This window comes from Monodelphis domestica, chromosome 6 (genome assembly GCF_027887165.1).
Source record: "Monodelphis domestica isolate mMonDom1 chromosome 6, mMonDom1.pri, whole genome shotgun sequence".
Taxonomy (NCBI): domain Eukaryota; kingdom Metazoa; phylum Chordata; class Mammalia; order Didelphimorphia; family Didelphidae; genus Monodelphis; species Monodelphis domestica.
The window spans coordinates 196,547,405-196,564,411 of NC_077232.1; the positions used below are offsets into that span (position 1 = coordinate 196,547,405).

The 17,007-nt window shown below is 37.1% G+C and overlaps 1 protein-coding gene across 10 annotated transcripts in view; it reads left to right on the forward strand.

The window, feature by feature from the left end:
- The window catches only part of RAPGEF2 (Rap guanine nucleotide exchange factor 2), a 315,781-nt gene that overhangs the window by 136,475 nt on the left and 162,299 nt on the right, over nt 1–17,007 (forward strand). For all 10 annotated transcript variants that reach the window (XM_056802818.1, XM_056802822.1, XM_056802824.1 and 7 more), the window contains one exon: nt 342–425. In XM_056802818.1, coding sequence (XP_056658796.1) covers nt 342–425 — 84 coding nt within the window. The remainder of the gene's footprint in view (nt 1–341; nt 426–17,007) is intronic.

Genomic DNA, 17,007 nt, shown 5'->3' on the forward strand with positions numbered 1-17,007 from the left:
CCCTTCCTCCCTTCCTCCCTCCTCCCTTCCTAGAGAGTGAGTGAGTGAGTGAGTGAGTGTGTGTGTATGTGTGTGTGTGTGTGTCCCTAGACAAGTAACCTAACTTTTCAGTGCTTTGGGCAGATCTCTGAGACTATATATTTCATCAAAGGTACCAACTTACAAGCAGAGAGGTAATTTCCTCCTTTGCAAGTTTTCTATATCAGTGAAATCACAGACTAAGTCCTTCTCCCAACTCTGTTTAATTATTATTAAAGTGAAATAAGATTGGGGAATTTGATATGATTTTCACCCTCTTGTTTCAAGATGGTCGTCTAATTATCTTCTTGTTTTCCTTTCAGTCCTGATGATATTGGTACCTGTTGGTACATCCTTCTCTCCGGTTCAGTGTTCATTAAGGAGTCTATGTTTCTTCCAAGGAGCAGGTACTGTATGCCCATTCTTTAATAGCTTACTTAGGAAGGGTGAAATTTAGAACAATTTCCCATTTATTTTTAATGTCAGAACATAATAATTTCAAATATATTCTATTTTAGTACAGTTATTTTACTAAAAGTGAATTTTATAAGCCTGGAGAAAGTAAAACTTGGATCTTGATTCCCTTCACAATCCAATACCTTTTATATTCCTCTCTTCCAATACATATACATCAACTAAATATTTAAATTTTTCCTTGCATAATTAAAATGTCGGTTAATATCACTTTGGTGCCTAATGATGTTTTAATTAACCAAAGTTGTCGTTGATAATTCTTTAGCTTTCTATCTGTAGAACAGAATTCAAGCCTGTAAATTCAGTGTATATGATGACCTTTGTCTGTTAAAAAATAAAATCATCATTGTTAATGACTATAAACATAAAATACATTATTTTATGTAGAAAAACATCAAACAAATGAAGCACAAAATATATTTATTAGATATGCATCACACTAATATCACCACTCACCATTTCCATTTCACATTAATAAACTATAACCACCTCTAGGCACCAAGCTATTATAAAAACAAAAGTTCCTGCCCTCAAGGATCCTCTGTTTCCCTTGGGAGTGGGCACATGGAGACAAGAAATCATATACACAGATAACTCCATATACAACACATACTAAGAGAAATTGAACCTGTTTTGAAGGACCAAAAATCCTTATAGTGAGGATTTGCTCATATTGTGTGTTTATAAGACCTATTGTATGAAATAGATTTTGTTTTTTTGCTAGCAGACACTTGAGTGCATACTGATGTTTTTATGATTTTTATAGTACTAAACAGTTTTAAAAAATTCAATCCTTGAAAGAGGGAGAAAAATAGGAGTAGGAATAGGTAAGCTTAACAATTGCCTATTCTATTACATGCACGAAGATTCATTTATTAGGTACTTGTTGTGTGCCAAAGAATGTACTCTAGGTACTGAAGATACAGAGACAAAAATGATACAGCCTTTCCCTTCAAGATGCTTACATTCAATTCAAGATGACTGTACCTACTTACCTACATCTTCTGTCTTCTATCTTGTCTGTCTGTCTCTCCGTCTGTCTGTCTACCCGTTTGTCCGTCCGTCTGTCTCTGTCTATAATCATGATATACATACAGAATAAATACAGGCAAATCTAAATTAGGGAAGAAAGACATTTAGTTTGATTAGACTGTGAGGTCTATGAGTCTATGGTAGACCTCAGACACTATCTCTGTAACTGCGCAAGTGCCTTAACCCTATTTGTTTTAGTTTCTTCATTTGTTAAATGAACTGGAGAAAGAAATGGCAAACCACTCTAGAATCTTTGTCATCAAAACCCCAGATTGGGTCATGAAGAGTCGGACATAACTGAACACAACAACAAATATACCTAACTATGCATACATATACACACCAATCAAATATAACAGAGCTTTATAGTTACATAGACTCAGAAGAGAACACAGAGAAAGTGCTATCCAGTGTTAGCTATGATGATGATGATGATGATGATGATGATGATGATGATGATGATGATGATGATGATGATGATAGAAACCTAGGATTATATCTCATCTCAACTCATCCAGTGTCTTATACAAGGATGCACTCTATTTTCTTTCCCTCTCATTTCCCTCCCTCACATGCATTAAGATAAAAGTATGTCAGTCTATACTTTTCTTTATTTTCGTAACTTAAATTTTTTTTCCAATTGCATTTAAAATAATTTTTGACAATCATTTCCTAACATTTTTGCCATTCAGATTCTCTGCCTTTCTCCCTTCTTCTCTCCCTCCCCTTCCCACTGCCCAGGCAGTAAATTTTCTTATATAGGTAATACCACTCTTAAATTTTCAGTCCATCAATCTCTCTATTAGGAGAGAGGTAACATATTTCTTCATGGCCCCTCTGAATTGTGGTTGATAATTGCATTGACCAGAATTTTAAAAAAATTCAAGTAATATTTTATTTTTTTTACAATTACATCAAAAAAGAATTTTTAACATTCCTTTTCTAAAAATTTGGGTTCCTAATTCTCTCCTTTATTCCACTTCTCCCTCCTTAAGAAATGATGATAAGCAATTTGACAGGCTATATATATATATGCAATTAATCAGAATTCTTAGGGCTTTAAAATCTTTGTCTTGATAATATTTTTGTTAATGTATAAATTGCTCTCCCAATTTTACTAATTTTCCTCTAGATTAATTCATTGTCTTTCAAGGTTTTTCTAAAATAATTTCCTTCAAACATTTTTACAGCATAATAATATGCTATTATACAAATATGATAATATTAACATGTTGTTAATAGTCATCTACCATCTATCTCCCTTATGATTTGAGAGAGATGCTTATTTTCTAAAATGGTGTTACCCTTGGTTGCCATATCCTTCAACTTGGCAAGGAAATCAGTGGCTTATTGGAGGATCTTGAATTCAAATGACACTTCTCCTTACTCCCTATGTTACCTGGAGCAAATCATATAACCTCCCTTGCTCTTAATTTGTCATCTGTCAAATGAAAGAGTTTGGCTAGATTGTCTGTAAGTAGTTCCCATCCAGCACTAAATAACATATGCCTATTAATGACTTACTTTTTCTTTTCTCCCCACATTTATTTAAACATTCATTTCTTAAAATATTAAATTATACATTCTTTCCTTCCCACCCCATCTCCACTGATTGACAAAGTAAATAATATGGTATCAGTTATATCATACTGCACAAAAAAGTTGTGCTGAACACATTTTAATATTAGCCATGTTAAAATAAATAAACATTGAAAATCAAGAAGCATTAAAAAAATGTAAAAAGAAAGTTTCCATTTGTACTGTTGTTCATTAGTTCCCTCTGTGAAAGTAGTGGTAGTCTCTTGGTGACCGAGAATGACTATTGTCTTCGTGCATTATCATCCATTGAGGTATCCTCATGTGGCTTTGAAGTCCAAAGACTGAGGCGCAGAGTTTGTGGCACATGGGGCATGGGACGCCAGTTGTTACGGGAGGTGCAGTTGTGGCCTGGTGTTGGCGTTCACGTGCAGCAGCAAGACGTCGACGTCGCTCATCTTCAAAGGTGGTGGCAGCATGGTTAATGTGGGTTCGCCAGCTGCTTCTGTCAGAGGCAGCGAGTTCTAGTTACTTTGGTGTAATGCCAGCCCACTTCAGGTTGGACTTTAGCTGATCCTTGAATCTTTTCTTTGGTCGGCCTTGTTTCCTGACTCCAGCTGACAGTTCACCATAGAATACCTGTCTTGGTATTCCCTGTGGGTCCATGCGGATGACATGTCCAGACCATCGTAGCTGGGTTTTGAGGACCAGGACTTCGATGCTGGTGGAGTTGGCTCTGTCGAGGACTTCCTGATTGGTGATTCGGTCCTGCCATCGGGATCCTCATGATTGACAGGAGGGAGCGTTGGTGGAATTGCTCCAACTGCTTCATGTGCTTCCGGTACAGTGTCCATGTCTCACAACTGTACAGGAGCGAGCTGAGGACCACTGCGTTATATACACTTTGAGCTTCGTCGCAGTGCTTACACCGCTGAGTTGGAGGACTTTGCAGCGCAGCCGCCCGAGTGCCTGGCTGGCCTTTTGGATCCTGGCATTAATCTCGTGGTCTAGGGACCCATCGTTGGCGATGGTGCTGCTCAGGTACTTGAAAGTGTTGACGTTAGAAAGCTGCGTGCCGTCGATTGTAATGCACGGCTGGTTCGTTGGCCTCCCTGGTGCAGGTTGGAACAGCACCTCTGTTTTGCTGAGGCTGATAGTCAGGCCAAACAGTTTTGTTGCGGTAGAGAACCTGTCCACAATGGTTTGGAGATGATTTTCTTGGTGGGCCATGAGAGCACAGTCATCTGCAAAGAGAGCTTCCAGGATGAGTCTCTCTGTTGTCTTTGTTTTTGCAGTCAGGCGGCGAAGGTCAAATAGTGAGCCATCCAGTCAGTATTTGATGTAGACGCCCAGGTCTAGATCCATCACAGCATGTCGTAATACTTGGGTGAAGTATAGGTTGAATAGTACCAGAGCGAGGACACAGCCTTGTTTCACGCCATTGGAGATGTTGAAGTGATCCAAAGTCTCTCCACCAGATAGGATTTCCCCTGTCATGTTGACATGAAAGAGCTGGATCAGTTTGACGAATTTTGCTGGGCAACCGAGCTTGCTGAGGATCACCCACAATGCGTCCCTGTTCACTGTGTCGAACGCCTTTGTCAGGTCTATGAAGACAATGTAGAGACTCAGGTTCTGCTCAAGGCATTTTTCCTGCATTTGCCTCACTGTGAAGACCATGTCGATGGTGCTGTGATCTGGTTGGAAGCCACATTGTGATTCAGGCAGGTTCTGCTCTGAAACAGATGACAGGAGTCTGTTGAGTATAACACAGGCAAGGATCTTTCCAGCAGTGGAGAGTAGTGAGATGCCTCTGTAGTTGTCACAGGCTGCTCGTGTGCCTTTGTTCTTGTATAGGGCTACGATGGAGGCATCTCTGAGTTCTGGGGGCATGTCTTCCTCTTCCCATGTGCTGGTCAGCACTATGTGGAATGACTGGAGCGCCTTTCCATTTAAGGCCTTGTACACCTCTGTTGGGATCCTGTCTTTACCGGGTGCCTTGTCTGCACTCATTTGTTTAATGGCTTTTTGGACTTCCTCTATTGAAGGAGGGACGATAAGTTGTTCAATGCTGCGGTTTTGGGGGATCTGTTCAAGGGCGCTTTGGTCAACTGAAGGTCGGTTGAGAAGCTGACTGAAGTGTTCTTTCCACCTATTGCTGATGCCTTTTTTATCTTTTTTGAGAGTGTCACCATCAGAGGATAGCAAGGGAGTGGTGGTGGGTTTTAATGGCCCATAGACAGTCTTGAGGGCACTGGAAAATTGTTTGTAGTTTTTTGTATCAGCAAAGCGCTGGATTTCTTCTCCCTTTTTTTCCCACTGTGAAAGTGGGCAGCATTTTTCATCATGGTTCCCTTAGAATTTTCTTGAATCATTGTATTGATCTGAGTAGCTAAGTATTACATAGTTGAAGATTGTTACAGTATTGCTATAACTGTGTACAATGTTCTCCTGGCTCTACTCACCTAACTTTGCATCCGTTCATAGAAGTTTTTTCAGGGTTTTCTGAAACCATCCTGTTAACTTTTTTAAAAGGACAATAGTATTTCAGTACAGTCACATACTACAACTTATTCAGTCATTCTCCAGGTGATGGACATCCTTGCAATTTTCAGTTCTTTGCCACCACAAAAAGAGCTGCTATAAATATTTTTGTAGTTTAAGATCTTCCCTTTTCTCTGATCTCTTTGGGATATAGATCAGTGGTATTTCTAGTCAAAAGGCATGTATACCATTTTATAGCCTCCAAAAGGCATAATTCTAAATTGCTCTCCAGAAGAATTGGATTGGTTCATAATTCCACCAGCATTGTATAAATGTACCTACTTTTCCACATCTCCTCCAGCATCGATCATTTTCCTTTTCTGTCATGACTTATGGGTTAACTTATTTGATAGGTATGAGCATGAGATGGTACCTTAGAGTTGTTTTAATTTCTTTCTCTAATTGAGAGCCTTTCAGAACATTCTTTCCTTTGACTATTGATAACACTGATGTCTTCTGAAAGTTAAGTGGTGTGAAAGGGAATTTCATTATCTTAATTTAATCAATTGCTTTGGAGTACCACACCCTTTTAACTAAATCAGTCAGGAACTTGCAGTGCTAGACAAATTGGGAAGCTGGACTTGTTCCTGTGAAGTGTGAGAGTGACAGGAAGTGATGCAGAAAATCGGTTATAAAAGGTGAGACTGAAAAGAACATTCATTCATTCCTTGGCTCTTCTACAAGGATACTCTCCTGGATAAGTAGAATTCTACATGATTCTGAGCAGGAGCCATTCTGGGTGGATATCTGGAACTGAAGAAAGAGGCATACACTGGTGAGACCCATATTGAAGAGGTTATCAGATTTCCACGTGGAGATTGGGACCTGAGGGAGCTTTTGTCAGAGCTGAATTAATTTCTTTAGATTGGCAATTATAAACCCAAGATTTAAATTTTTTTTTTTTTAGTAAAAAACATTTCAGGAAAAGGAGCTCGATAACTTTGAATCTAAAAGATGAATTGTTTGAAGGGGCCATAAAGATGCCTGAAGAAACCTCCACAGCATCAGAAGATTCAGAATGAACTCTGGAATATAATTGATTGAACTATAGGGGGTTGAACACATTTATTCTGAATGTAAACATTTATGCCAAAGGGCCCTAATTGGCTTATTTTTAGTATGCCTAGCAAACATTGGTTTGCTCTCTTTCTCTCTCTTCTATTTCCCTCTTATCTCTAAGTATTATAGTTACTTCTTAGAAAGTGCAATATTCTGTGCACTTATAGCTAAAAGATCTTTAGAAGTACAAGAGTTATGTTTAAATGATCCATTGGGGAGACTAGTCTCCCAAAAACCACGGGGAGGCGGGGAGATTGTGAAAGGAAATTCTTGCTTCTCTTTGTCTATTCTGATTTTACACTTGTAAAAAGGGAATCCTTTATTCTCTTTGCCAAGTTGGAGTTAACACTTTGCTTAACAATAAGTTAAGTAACCCCTACTTAGTACCTCACTAGATTGTGAAGACAGGATTAACTCTCCTTTGTCTACCTTCTGATTGAATCAACACAAGCTTTTACTAGGTGGAGGAGCTCAAAAACTACTTAGAGAATTCACACCCTCTAGTCAGCAAACTGAACTCTTTTGACGAGAATTCATACCTTCAGAAGGTGAGAAGTGGAACCCACAGGCAATTTGGAAGCTGTGATTGGCCCCTGTAAATAGGGGAAGGGACAAGAAGTCACCATAAAAGCCATGAAATCCTTTGGCTTGGGACTATCTCCTGGAGATAGTCTTCTTAGATGTTCTTTTGGGAAGAGTCAGCTTGGAGTCAGTTTCAAAAGGAGTTAGGCTTCAAAAAGGAAGGCGACTTCAACAAGAAAGTTGGCCTTAGGAATCACTTTCAGCTCAAGTTATTGTTTTGACCTGCCTCTTGGAGGGAACTTGGGTGAGTGGATAGCTGGCTTTCCCTCCCTGTCTTCTGAGAGAGAGAGAGTTTAATTCCTGTTGAAGGTAAAGAAGTCCTCATTAGTTGAGCACCAGAGCAATATTTAGTTAGATAGGCTAATGTCTTCTCTACCCTTTTGCATTTCTCTACTTTCACTCTTTCTTCCTCTTTTGTAAATAAAAACTATTGAAGGTCATTTTGACTTTGAGCAATAATACTTTGAATTGGTGACCACCATATTATTTATAACTTTATATTTTTTAGTCCAAACATTAAAATTTAATTCCTATACTGTACTCTCCTTGTTTCCTGAGCCCAATACAAGTTTGTTCATCTTCTTTTTGTGATTTACCTGTGGAAGGCATGTGGGAGCCCAGGTGAGGCTTCACAAGAATGAACCAAGAGTAGTTGTCACTGGTTCATAAGCAGAAAATATAGGGAGACTTTTAAAATTATGAGTAGTTCCTGATATTCATGTTCTTGGTCAGTTGTTTCTCCTCTTCCTCTTTCTCCTGGCTCTTGTTTGGAAGGAACTATATATGCAGGCAAAAACAGTGAATTAATGCCATAAAATACTAACGGATCCTATAGCATTTATCCCTGATAAACCAATGAACAATTACAAACTAACACCTGTGCTTTTGCAGCTTCCAGAGAAACATTCCAGGGTTCAGATCATTGCCACTTCCTAAATGCTAAAAGAAATTGGAATTTACCTATGTCCGTTTGTCAGGAACATGTGGGACTGTTTGCATTTAGTTGTTTTGCAGAAGATTTAAGTTACTCCTTTTTCCTAGGCTGAATGTCAGATGTTTGCAAGTCAGTAAATTTTACAGAATCCTATGGAGGTAATTCAGGCTGTTCAGACTTAATGACAAGTTAGCTCTATTTATAGGGGTACTCCTTCATGTTGCATCTGGTGACATTTATTATATCCACATGGTAGTTTTAGCTTTATTTTGAGGTGGGGCTCTAGAAATATTACCCTAATTAGAGAGTAAAACTGGGGTTTCATTACTATTTTCCTGCATCAACATGTTTGTAGTCTATACATCTTCATTCCTCCCAAATGTAATGCTGGTTGAGCCAATCTCAAATTAGGCATTATTATCTGTCAGTTAGCTACTGAACCACAAAAAATGTGGTTCATAGTTAATACTTCAAAGCCAAATACTATTGGGGGTGAACTATATACACAGGAAACAAGTAGAGTATAGTTAGTTTTCTGAATAGTCGGTCTCATTTTGCTTGATCTTTTACACTATGCTTTCAAACAGTCTTGAAGTAATCTTGAATAACTTGTTTGTGATGTAATTTTTTCCCAGATGATCTTTATAAAATGATTCTAGCATTTGGCCTCATGAAATCAAGATGACATTATTTTATAGAAAATCATTTTTTTTGAGTGGTTTACACATTTCTTTAGCAAATGATCCAAATGTTTTTCAATATTATATCAGTTTTTGAAACTATTTTTTAAAAGAATGAGAACTAGGGCTTTTCATATCTTTTTTCTTAAATGTGAATAAGTCCTTGATTTTCTATGTAGCCTGTGTGCATTTTATGCATTAGGTTTTGAATGTAATAGCATATAAGTTTGATTACATTTATCAGATTTGAAGCAAACAGATTAAATAATAATTAAGTCCTGAAAATAAAAAACTAAGGGAAAGAAAGATGGTGTAGTAGTGAAAAAGTACTGGTTTTGGAGAAAGAATGCCTGCTCTTCTGCCATGAGTATGTCTCAAGTTAGCAATGCCTTTGGGCAAGTCACTTTGCCAGAGTAGATTTCAATTTTCTTATATCCATAAAAGGAGGTTGGATTAGGAGATCTAGATGGGAAAGAAGTCCACTAGAAGGCTGGTTACCAGATGATTTTATTTTTACTCAGAGAAACTCAAAAAGACCATGTAGTAGTCATGAACTCTTTTTTACAGGTAAAAAACAAAACAAAACACCTGAGGTTCAATAAAATGAAATAACATGTTGAAAGACACATGGTTTATAAGAGGCAGAATTGTGACTAGACTCCATATTCAATGACTCATGAATGACTCCCAAGTCGGGTTTGCCAACCAGTGTACCATATTGCTTTTGATTCTAATGCCAACATTACATTTAATGCTATAAAACAGATAAAATTAAGTCTTATCATAAAAAACAATATATTCATGGAATTTTACAGCTGAAAGGGAAACATATTTTTCTAGGTTTTGATAGAATGTATTCCAGGCCCTGAGAATGCTTGCACGAATGCATGGAGGTAGGGGAAGGTAGAAAAGAGGTTAAAAATCAGCTAGTCGTCCTGTCAGGTTAGAATTTAGTGTTTGAAGAAAGGGTAGCTTGCATTAAAGATAGTCAAGGCAAAGAAGTTTATGTTATATTTGAATCTAAAGATATTGGGGAATGTAATGAAGGGTTTTGAACAATGGTATGAACTGGTTAAAGTAAAGGATATAGATATGAGTGAAGATTAGATGGTAAGAAAGAATAGGCAGGTATGCAAAGTTGCCTGGCTAGAACCTGGTGTCAGCTGGGGAGTATTTGGTTAAACTGTTGCTTGGTACTGGTGGTGGGCAACAGTAAGTGAAGGGAACTTAGTGAAATGTATAGTTCAGTTGGGAAGTGATAGAGATAGTTTACTAAGTTTACTGAAGTGACAATGGTAGAAAGTTATTTGAAACTTGTATTTTGACTTACTTAGACAACACTGGACTATGTCCATTTAAAATTAGCCAACTCATTGGCACCAAATTATTTTCCAACTTTAAAATTAAAATTGTGTTACTAATCACACTTTAAATTAGAGCTGGCAGCTATAATGAGAATAAGTGTGGAAACAAGACATTTAACTAATCAATTCTGAGAGGCTGCAACACTATTCACATTATGATTCAAATGACAAACAGTGAACAACTTGAGTATAAAAATTGGTAGCTTGTTTTATGATTGCCAATGCTACATGATAAGTTAATTGATCTCTAGAAGTCATAGCCAGTTATTTAGTAATAAAAGAAGAAAAAATAAAAACAAAGACTGTTCATAGTAGAGAACTGAGCATGTAATCATCCTTGTTCCCAAGAAATTTGCAATGCAAAACTAAGAATTTACATCACATAAAGCAAAGTCCCCTTATTCCCTCCTGAAGCAAAATTTCCAACTCTGAGAATTTTCATGAAGGGGTGCCATATTGGCCTCATCCACCTTGGTCCCCCCTCCCCACAGTGTTTTGAATTATATAAAACATTATTTCAACCTGCACTTATTTATCCAACATATATATGCTTGTTCCCAAGATCTCATTTTAAGAGTCTAGCTTGTATTTGGGACAGGCATTATTCTGGATCAAAGGATCTCATATATTAGACTCCACCAGTGTATGATGTTGTAGTTGGACTTTCGTTAAGTAATTAAGTAAGTCAGACAAAAGAAATGGACAGGGCTAGGAGTTCCATTATGGAGTCATGATCTTCTTTATCTTAGGAGAAATACTAAAATAGGTTTCCCAAGGAAAGAATTAGACCCTCCTCATTCCTCACCAAAAGTTTTCCATTTAGCATACATACTATTGATCTCAAGTATGCATGCCACCAGCTAGCACTAGCACCAGCTAGGAAGCAAAAGTTTGCTTCCAACCACTTTTTCTTTGCATTGACTGAATACATATATAGGATGATACTTGTTCAAATGAACTGATTCCTGTAAACTTTAGGGTGTTTCCATTTTTTTTGTGGAAATGGCATTAACAGGAAGACATATACATGCATGTGTACAAATACATTATATATGCATATATTGGTAAATTTGACAAGAAGTGCTTATTTCAGTGGCTTGTACAGTGCTTACTACCCACAGCAAAAGTGTGATTTATGCGATGACTAATTTTGCTAATGAAATATTTAGTTGGAAGTGTGGATCCTATAGTAGAGGACTATACTGAGGTAAAATCAAGAAATGTCCACTTAGAAGTCTAAACAGGTATTATTGAAGCAAAAACAACTGAGGGGGTATCTACCTAGACCCTCATAGGATACATGAATGTAAGTACAAAACATGCTTCGTGGGCAAAAGGACAAGCTAAATAATTGTAGAAATAGCAATTACTTAAGGGTAAGCTATGCCAGGAGCAACTAGGTGGCACAGTAGATAGAGGGCTGGACCTGGAGTCAACAAGACTCCTCTTCTAGAATTCAAATCTGGCCATATATACTTACTAGCTGATTGGCTGTGGGCAAGTCACTTAACTGTTTGCCTCAGTTTCTTCATCTGTAAAATGACCTGGAAAAGGAATGAGTACTCCAGTATCCTTGCCAAGAAAATCGCAAATGGATTCGTGAAGAATGAGACAAGTGAATAAAATAAGGCCATGGCAATATATTAAAAATAATTTTCTCAACTTAATTTAGTCAATGTTATAGAAAACTTCCAAAAGATTATCATATACAAAACATTAAACTTTAAAAACATTACACTTTTCTGGAAGAACAAAAGGTCAAGGATCTTGTGGAAAATAATAAAAAATAGTAGAAAGGAAGAGAACTTAGCAGCCTATTTTTTTTCCTCCTAAAACAGTATGTTTTCTTCCCCCAACTCTTGCATTTGGAAGCAATGATTTGCAATATTTTTTACATACTGATTTAGTATTGTCAGTTCTAGCTATCTTGGTTGAATGACTTAATAAACCTCATAAGTAATTACCAAAATTGAATGACTAATAGTTCTCTTAAAATTTCTGCAGAAATGAATGATCACAAGTGGTACCTTGCTAGAATAAATGATTATTGAAAAGTTATAGTGTTTCTTAAGAAATATTGATTATCGGTTTAAGTTGAAGGAAGCAATTAGAAACATACAAATGTGACCATCATTTATGTGTTCTAAACAGTTATTGACATTTGTTTAATGTGTATGGTAAATCAATACGACTATTGTTTGTGCAATATTTTCTTTTTAATTGATAAACCCTTTAATTATTTAATTCCATACCTGATATGTCACATGTATTCCCTACAAAATATATAAGGTTTTTTAAGAAAGTTTTTTCTTTGACTTCTTCTGAACCTAAAACATAGATCTCTGGTACATAATAAATATTTGATAAATAATGATTTTTAGATTTATCAACCTTTATGCTCAGATACTTTCCTATTTAAAAGACTTCATCCCTCCATCCAAAGTCTTCTGTTTTCCATTTCTGTTTGTTGTAGCTCAAGTCTGATATTGCATAATTATTCTACTAATTTCTATCATCAGTCAAAATAATTTTTAAGATCTAAAAGATCTGCTTCTTATCTTAATTAAATCCTTAGCAGAGCAAGGATGTGTAACTAACATTAACCAGATTATGCATTGTGACAAAATAAAGAGTGAGCCAGTGACCTACGATCAAGGCTTGGCTTTGGGCCAAGGCTTCTCTGTCTGCAAAATGGGGATAGTTCTATTTGTATTACCAAATCACTAGGCTATTGTGAGGGAAGAGCTTGGAAACTTCAAATAGCTTTGGAAATTGTGAGATGATTATTGAAATTAATTGGTGAGTCAGCATGGTGGAGTGCAAAGAACACTTCTGTGAAACTCAGAAAATCAGGGTTCAAGTTCTGTCTCTGATTCTTCCTACCAGTGTAACTTTAGGCAAGTCACTTTATCTTCCTCCTAATTGTACTCTTCCTTCCTTAAATCTGTGAACTATTTATTTAGTTCATATGTTTGTTATTCAGTCATTTCAGTCATGTCCAAATCTTTGTGATCTCATTTGTGGTTTTCTTGGCAAAGATACTAGAGTGATTTCCCATTTCCTTCTTCAGCTTATTTTACAGATGAAGAAACTGAGGCAAGCAGGGTAAAGTTACTTGCTCAATGTCACACAACTAGAAAGTATGTGAATCCAGATTTGAATGCTGGGAGATGATTCTTCTTATTCCAGGCATAGCTCTCTATCCACTGTGCTATCTAGCTGTCCCATGTAGTTTATTTTTATTTATTTATTATTATTTTTAAAACCCTTACCTTCTATATTAGAAGCAATATTGTGTACTTGTTCCAAGGCAGAAGAGTGGTGAGGGCTAGGCAGTGGGGGTTGAGTGACTTGCTTCAGGTCACTGTAAAAGAGAGAATATACATGCATGCAAAGGACATCATCTGTCAGTCAAAAGGAACATTCCATTTAGAATGTTACCAGAAAAGACAGTTGGAGCCAAGCCATTCTGAGCTGGGCTGAGAGGCTTGGTGGACTAAGCCTTTGGCTTCTGACAGAGTGGTGGAGAAGAAGCTGAGGCTTTTGGACTAAGTTTTGAGCTTTTGGTGTGGCTAATGGTGGTGGCTGAGCCTGAAGAAGCTAATTTGTATCTCTGATATATATCTGGCTGATTGACAGAGAAAGAAGAAAGAAAAAGACAATTGTCCTCCTATCTGACTTCCCTGCTAGCAACTGATTGCCATTTCCCCAATATCTTCCAAACCAAGGCTCCTTGTAGAGAATAGGGAAACCTACCCCCTCTTACCTTATCCTCCATCCTTTCCTGTATTTCCCAATAAACCTTTACTTGAGTTAAAGAGGAGAAAAGAGTATTTTCTCTAAAGCATAATAGTTCAAATTGAGTGAAACTGAAGAAGGTTGAAGGGAAAAGGGGAGGGGAAGCTGAAGGCTTCTGAAAAGAGGGAGGTAAAGGAAGGAGTGTAGGCAAAACCTTGATCCATTAATTATCCAGTATCAATCAATAGACACCCTCTGAATTACTATCTATTACATCACATAGTCCATATAGTTTAGATACAAGTTGGTTTCCCCTCCCCTCTGGGGGAACTGAGTTAAACATTATCTATTAAAACAGGAACTGTTTAAGAACATAGTACTTAGCATGTGCTAAGTATTTATGCATGCTGCGCATCAAATATATGCATTTTAGCAGCCAATGGTTATCCTCCCTAGCACATTCTCAACTTGCCTTATTTACACCATTCATATCTTGCCTGGCTGTTGAAGGTACTGTCATCATTTATGTCACCCAGAATTCACAACCTTTGAGTCATTCTGGATTTTTCCTCTCTCTCTTCATGCTGTACCTTTCCTTCCCTCCTCACTCCCCCTCCTTATAATTATGGAAGTCTTTTTATACTCTGCAGTATCTCCCCTCTCCAAACCCATTACTACTACTCTTCATCCAAACAATCTATCACCTCTCACTCACCTCCTAACTGTTCTCCCTGCTTCCAGTCTTCCTTCCCTCCAATCCAACTTTCATTTTCTTGCTGAAATAATCCTAAAGTAAAGACTCAAATGTGCCATCTTACTGTATAAATATCTTCAGTGACTTCTTATTTTCATTAGAAAAAGGGTTCTTAATCTGGCACCCACAGCCCTCTAAGTATTTATGGATAAATGGCATAGATTTTTTTAAGGTATTTTGAAAACTATTTCAGTATAACTTATTTCCTTTGTAATCTTATATGTAATTTTATGCATTTAAAGACATTTTTGAGAAGGGATCACTAGACTGTCTAAGGTGCCTATGACACAGAAAAGGTTAATAAGAACTCCTGCTCCAGGTGAAAAAAAATTGCCCTTAAAATCCCTCCACTAGTTGACTTTAACCTGCCTTTTCAGTTATTTCATATTACTCCTCTTCTGTGTTTAACTGAAACTGGCCTACTAGTTTTTATCAGACATGATAATTGCTTCTTATTTCTAAGCTCTGTACCCTATCTGTGCTATCTTCCTTACCTGTATCCTGGACAATTCTTAATTTTCTTGAAGGCTGAACTCTGGTGCTTCCTCTTTTGCAAAGCTTTTTTTTCATTTCCCCAGTTGTTGGTGGTCTTTTCTTTCTTCAAATTACCTTGTATTTACTTTTATAAACACATAAGTTACACTTGTAGAATATAAACTCCTTGAAGTCAAGGAACTGTTTACTTCCTGCCTAGTGCATTGCAACTACTAAATAAATGTTTGTTGATTAAATAATTGATCCCTGAAGTCCAGCATAATACTTTGCCATATAATTGTCATTCAGTCAGTTTTTTTTCTGTCACATTCTACTTTTTGTGACCTCATTTGGGGTTTCAAGGAATTAAATTTTATGGTTGGACAAAATATATGAGAATTCTAGGAAAATACTGTGGTTGCCAATTTAGAAATATTATAACTCAAGTCAAGTTGACTTTCAATAGTTTTATTTACAAAGAGGTAGAAAAGTGAAAGTAGAGAAATGTAAAAGAAGGTATGGGAAAAATGTCTAGCCTATCACCCTAAGTGTTGTTCTGGTCCTTGGCTCAATCCAGGCAGGACTGGTGAATTAAATAAGGGTTCAACCCATGCAACCTCCTCCAAAAGGGGGAAACCTCTCCGGAACTGATATCTCCAGAATCCAGGAAAGGAAGGTCAACTTTTCACTCACCCAAGCTGAAAGGTCCAAAGATTCAGGAGCAGTCAAACCAAGAGCAGTCCAAGATCCAGAGTCCCAGGTCCAAGTCGTAGCTCCAAGCCACAGTCCTAGTCCAAGATCCTCCAACCTGAAAATTCAAATTCATCTTCTTTTATAGTCCCTTCCTCCATTTTATGGGAACCAATTGTTTAGCACTGCCCAGGGTGTGGTCAGTAGCTTCTGGAATTGTCACCCACTTTAGTAAGTGGCTTGCGGACATCTTCTACTTAGTGTCTATATTTTTGGTTATTTGAATTTAAAAATAGGCAAGGGGAGAGTCAATTCCATCTTCACAGGGTCATCTTGGCAAAGATGCTTGAGTAGTTTGTCATTTCCTTCTGCTCGTTTTATAGATGAGGAAACTGAGGCAAACAGGATTAAGTGGCTTGCCTATGGTCCCACAGCTAGTAAGAATCTGAGGCCAGATTTGAACTTTGGAAGATGAGTCTTCTGATACCAGATCCAACTCTATACACTGTGATACCTAGAAGCCCTTGCCATATAATAATTCCTTAATAAATGTTTGTTGAGTTTAATGCAGCAGATGTTAATATCTATTTTCATTATTAACTAATATTCTCTATTCAGTATATAAACTCATATGGTAGATTCCATACTATCTATGAAATATTTGATTTTTTTTTTTTTGTGAGTGTGACCTTTGATTAAATATCCAAATAACCAAAATGAGAACTGGAAAAGGGAGAATTAAACCTGAGATTCTTTTTCTTTTGTTTCAGATATGATCATATAATTTATATGAGGGTTGAGAAAGGGGTGGAGAGGGTGTGGGAAAGGCAAAGGGAGAGAAATAATGATGAGGGAAGGATTTTGTTTCAGATAGCAAAAGTGGTTAAAATAGAAGACTGGTAGTACTGAGGATGTCACATTAAGATATTTATATTAATGAAATCTTATGTTCCAGCCTTGAATGGGAAAGCAGTAAGGGGAAAAACATGGGAGCAGGTACTTGAATTTGCATAACAGGCATCAGTTACATGATAGAATCTTTTGGATAATATTAGTTCATATTTTAGAGCATATTACTGTTTATTAGCTGCTTTCTTATATCATCCTTCTAGAACCTGAAATCCTGTG